This window comes from Populus alba, chromosome 11 (assembly GCF_005239225.2).
Source record: "Populus alba chromosome 11, ASM523922v2, whole genome shotgun sequence".
Classification (NCBI taxonomy): Eukaryota; Viridiplantae; Streptophyta; class Magnoliopsida; order Malpighiales; family Salicaceae; genus Populus; species Populus alba.
In genome coordinates, this window is record NC_133294.1 from 12,663,035 (window position 1) to 12,668,036 (window position 5,002).

At 31.5% G+C, this 5,002-nt stretch overlaps 1 protein-coding gene across 2 annotated transcripts; it reads left to right on the forward strand.

The window, feature by feature from the left end:
- Positions 1 to 332: 332 nt before the first annotated feature.
- LOC118035062 (transcription elongation factor 1 homolog) lies at positions 333 to 4,447 on the forward strand. Of its 2 annotated transcripts, none has more exons than XM_035040550.2 (5): positions 333 to 504; positions 996 to 1,168; positions 1,366 to 1,436; positions 3,999 to 4,020; positions 4,105 to 4,447. In XM_035040550.2, exons 2-5 carry the CDS (start codon positions 1,056 to 1,058, stop codon positions 4,163 to 4,165), a joined length of 267 nt encoding a protein of 88 aa, XP_034896441.1. In that variant the 5' UTR covers positions 333 to 504; positions 996 to 1,055; the 3' UTR covers positions 4,166 to 4,447. The 2 variants fall into 2 exon arrangements, with proteins under 2 accessions (XP_034896441.1, XP_034896440.1); XM_035040549.2 differs by having other exon boundaries at positions 337 to 504; positions 1,042 to 1,168.
- The last annotated feature ends 555 nt before the right edge of the window (positions 4,448 to 5,002 follow it).

Below are 5,002 nucleotides of genomic sequence, written 5' to 3' on the forward strand. Positions count from 1 at the left end.
AAAAAGGAACCGAAACAAAAATTATCATCTCTTTTATATATATATATATATATATATATATATATATATTATGATATGCCTAATTCATCACTAAAATCTAATGGCCATAAACATTTAATCGTCACTTATAAATGTATGCAAGATAGAAACATATAATTTTATATACAAAATTGATTTAAAGACATAGCATGGCATATGAGCAACTTAAAGAACATTTTTACAATCTTGACACTTTCTAAAAAGTGATAATTCCTTATAGAATCTAAAAACACTATTGCCTTATAAATTTATAATGTATAATGTATAGAGTATAATAATTAATAGTCTATCACTTTAAAAAAAAAAAAAAAAAAACATAAATGAACGAAAATAAAAATCCAAAAAAAGAAGTCATCTCTTCTCTTCTTCTCGGCGTCAACACAACAGGAGAGGCTGTCCACAGAATTCTGTAAAAGCCCCCATCTAAAGTCTCAATAACCTAACTATTATTCTCTGCTGATTCAGGTACGCTTTCTTTTCTTTTCTTTTCTTTTATTTCCATTATTTGAAGGAGCGTTCTAGGGTTTGTTGTTTCTTCTTCTCCCATCTTGTTTTTATGCTTCTTTCTCTTCATCTAAATCGATATTTTCCCCTATTTTCTTTTGATGATTTCTTTTGGAAAAAAAAAACAGAGCTTGCCTTTTGTTGTTGTTGTTGTGTGTTTGTTACTGGCTAAATTTATTGAAATCAAGTAGAGAGAAATCCTTGTATAAGTTGTTTTTGGATAGTTTTCCAGATTCAAAAGAATGGGCTTTGATTTTATGTGTTTCTGTATAAAACTGGAATGTTCAACAAACAAGGTTACTGTTCATTTGTTAAATGCCTTCTGTATGCGAAGATGAATTCAAGTTTGCAAAGACCAAGTGAAAAGCTTCGATTTTGGATGCTTTATTTGTATGAAGACTGGTTCTTTTTGTTGCTAATTCTTATTATTCTGGCTCTGTTTTGCATGCAAGATGGGTTAAGGATATGTTGTAATGAGATGCATGATTTGATGTGTAGATTTCAATTTACAAATGGGGAAAAGAAAGTCAAGAGCAAAGCCACCACCCAAGAAGCGGATGGACAAACTTGATACTGTTTTTAGTTGCCCTTTCTGCAACCATGGCACAAGTGTCGAATGTCGCGTGTAAGTTCTCATTCACTTTCTTTTCCATCTGGATTTTATTCTTCTTCTCTTACTGGAAAATCTTTTTAAGAATCTGTGTGATGTTGCGCTCCCACTTTTGAGAAACATTTGTTATCATTAATTGAATAGGATTTATGCCACTCTTGTTATTATGCATTGAAACTAATCCTTTTTCCTTTTCTTACTTTCTTTCTCAGTGATATGAAGAACTTGATTGGTGAGGCTGTATGTGGGATTTGCCAGGAGAGCTTCAGCATGACCATCACAGGTATTTTGCACTGTAAATGAATGCCATTAACTAGAAGTAGGGGCTTGCCAAGCTTAAATGTGAAGGTAGATTTTAAATGTGAAAAGAAGTTGATGGGAATAAGAAACGCTTGCATCAAAGTTCTTTAAATAAATAGATGTATGCTTATAATCCTATAGTTCAGGGATGATAATGCAAATTTCCTTGTCACTTAGTTGTTTTTATAATTTGGTAGAAGAAATTTAACTTTAATTTTGATCTTGAGCTAGATGTGTAGGATCTGGCCTGCTTGCACTCCATCTCTGCTTGAAGTACTCCTTAGCTCTTTTAGGTTCATATTTAATTCAGTTTGGTGAACTCTAGTTTATTTAGATCAATCTGACTTCATTTTGAGAAATTAAATCAATTTAGCTACCAAGCTGAAACTAATACTGAAACTTAATTTATAAACAACCACACCACTCTATGATGTGTCAAATAGAATTGAATAATGTCGTGATGGTATTGTTATGATTTGATTAACCCAGCATCAAGTTCTGTGCTAGGAAACATGTTTTTAATGTGTAGGAAACCAAAGGGAACTTGAGAAAAGGTGAACTAAGATTGGAGAGAAATACAAAGAGGGAAACAATTAGGAACGAAAAACAAGAAAGGGATGGTATGGTTTCAGAGAGGTCCAAAGTAGAGGAAGGAGAGAGTGAGAAAAGTTGGAAAGAGAGGTAGGGAAGCATATCTTCACTTGTTAGATGGCCACTTCCAAAGAATTGTGAGTTCATATTGGATGTTAAAAAATAATAGATTTAGTCTTTCTCCTCCATCCTTGAGTCACCATCAATCAGTTAAAAGTTGCACGACCTTAGTAATGCATGCTTGACTAACATATGAGTGTGATACTTGACCTTATTTGGGCAGCCTCCATACCTGAGTTCAAAACAAAGGATAAAGCATACATACACCTCCACATCCTGCACTTTGCATGATTTGAGATTATCCCTGCAGTTTTAAATCCTTGATTACTCCTTGAACTTCATTTTTCTTCATGTTGGAATCATCAACATCTTTATTATAGGCTGTCAAGGATTTGACAGCATAAAGTTCATGTGATGTCAAATCTCAGTGAAAACCATCCAATAACCACCATTTCTTCTATTTACAGCAACAAACCAAAGTTTGAACGGGTCCCCTTATTTTTTATTCCAAAGACACCATAAGGATCTTGGTTGTTAGATTCTTACAAATGACGATTCAAATCTTACAATCTGTCTCAATTCACATGCAAAATAATGTGAATCGTGGGGTGACACATGAGACTTGCAATTCAGTCATGATTTGATTTTACAAGTCAACTCAAATAGAAAAAAAAAGTAAAATACATAATTTCAAATGCGATGATAAGAGTTGGAAGGTTTAGTCCAAAATTCACGAGTGAAAATGATGTATAAGCAATTTTCTTTGACAAATATCTCTACGTGAAACTGAAACAAATTATACATTAATTTTCACAATGAAAGACAAGTGTGAGAGAAAGCAAGGGTGCCAAAGACAATAATAATGACCAAAGTGATATTGACATTGGGAACGATTATTACTTTATATTAAAACTAGGAAATCTAGTAGTGTAACTTGTTAGAAGGTAGCTTTAGATGGATTATAAGTTGAGTAATTGGAGTGATCAAGTACCAATGAACAATATGTTGAATTTGGAGACTTAGGGTCATGTAATTACTAAGAACTAATAAATTAAATGAATTAATGCACACTTTGTTTGGTAAATGATCATTTCTCCTTTATTTTAGAAATATTCTGTATGTTAATTATCTTTCATAGTGCCATTTTCATTTGATACTGAATATTACAATTCATGATTTCATACAATTCACAATACCAAAATTGGGTTCTCCAATTCACAAATCAAATCTCGATTTGACAACCATGATAAGGATGGTAGCAATGAAATCAAAACATCAAAAATGAGAAGACCTCTGATGAAATGAGACCTGGCATCCAACAACAAATATCCAAAACCCAACTAAACTAGTGGCAAATCATGCTCAATAGTCAATATATTAGTCACAGAATTCACAAGTTATTTAGGGAATCCCAAGGATTAAATTTTCATGGAATTAAAGAGAATTTCTGCTGTATAAAATGGGGCAAAGAGAAGGCTGTCATTAATTTTATGGAACTTAAACTTGACGTTTTCTTCCACATCTATGAGAAAATGCATAAATTCAGGATTGGAAACCCATTATTTATTGTCTTTTCAGAATTTCCTATACCCTTGACAATTTCCCCCTGTATCATTCAACCTTCTTATAGTTTGAGATAATTGGATTTGCAATTTTCTTAGCGTATTGGGACTTACTAACATGCAGAAGATCCATTTCTATTAAAAATCCATTGGAAATAGCTGGTGCTTGATTCTTATGTGTAATTATTTTGCCAGTTTATAAAGTCATGGTTGTTTAGTCTGCAGTATTTATTTATATCTTTGAACTTCTGCTCCTATCCATATATTTTCCCTTCTTTTGATGTGTGAGAACAGAGATGAACTAACCTTCCTTCTCTGCCTCGTTTCTGCAGCTTTGACTGAGCCTATAGACATGTGAGTTGAATTCATATTCCCTTGGAATAAGACAAAAATCTCTTGAGATTTACTTTTCTAACCACATTTTGTTTTAAAATGCAGATATAGCGAATGGATTGATGAATGCGAAAGGGTCAACAGCCTGGAAGATGACGGTGCTTAACCATGCTCTTATGCTGCGGGAGATAAACCTTTAAATTAAGAAGTCATTATATTAACACGTCCTTTGGATAAAATGTCGAGGACGTTTCGTGGGGGCCACTATGAAAAGCTACATATGCATGGTGCATGTCCAGTGGAGTAAGTCTTGGTCCTCAATATGCTTAATAATTGAACTCTGTAATGTATCTTCGGTATGTAAGAATGATGAACTTCCATGTGCTCTACGTGTATAATACAGTATAAAACAAAATAATGCTGTATCCTGTATAATTTTGCCTCTTCATGCTCATTTTCACTTTACGGTTCTACACAATTTGAGTAAAATTAAAAGAAGAAGAAAAACTAAAAATGTGAGGATTTTACAGAACTTCTTACAATATTTTATTCACTTGAATATTGTGTACTTCTTACTATATCAATTAAATAGTGTTATATATATATATATATATATATATATATATATTAATTTTAATTACATTTTTCAATACTAGATTTTTTTTTTATGCTTGAGTTTTATAATATTTTTTAATTTATTTTTTATGAAATTATTTTAATCATATGACATGGACTAAAAATTTAATAGATTAACATAGTAGATTAACACAGTTGACTTGAATTTTTATATATTTCTTTTAATTGATTTTTTTTTAAAAAATTATTCTTTAACGTTGTTTTGATTGGAAAATTAAATTTCATGATTTATTTTAATTTATTTTTTATAAGGTTATTTTTATCACATGATCTAGGCTACGAGTTTGGTGGGTCAATTTAGATTGACTTGAGTTGTTAAATTGGTTTGAGAATTAAGTTTCATAATTTGTTTTGATTTATTTTTTAT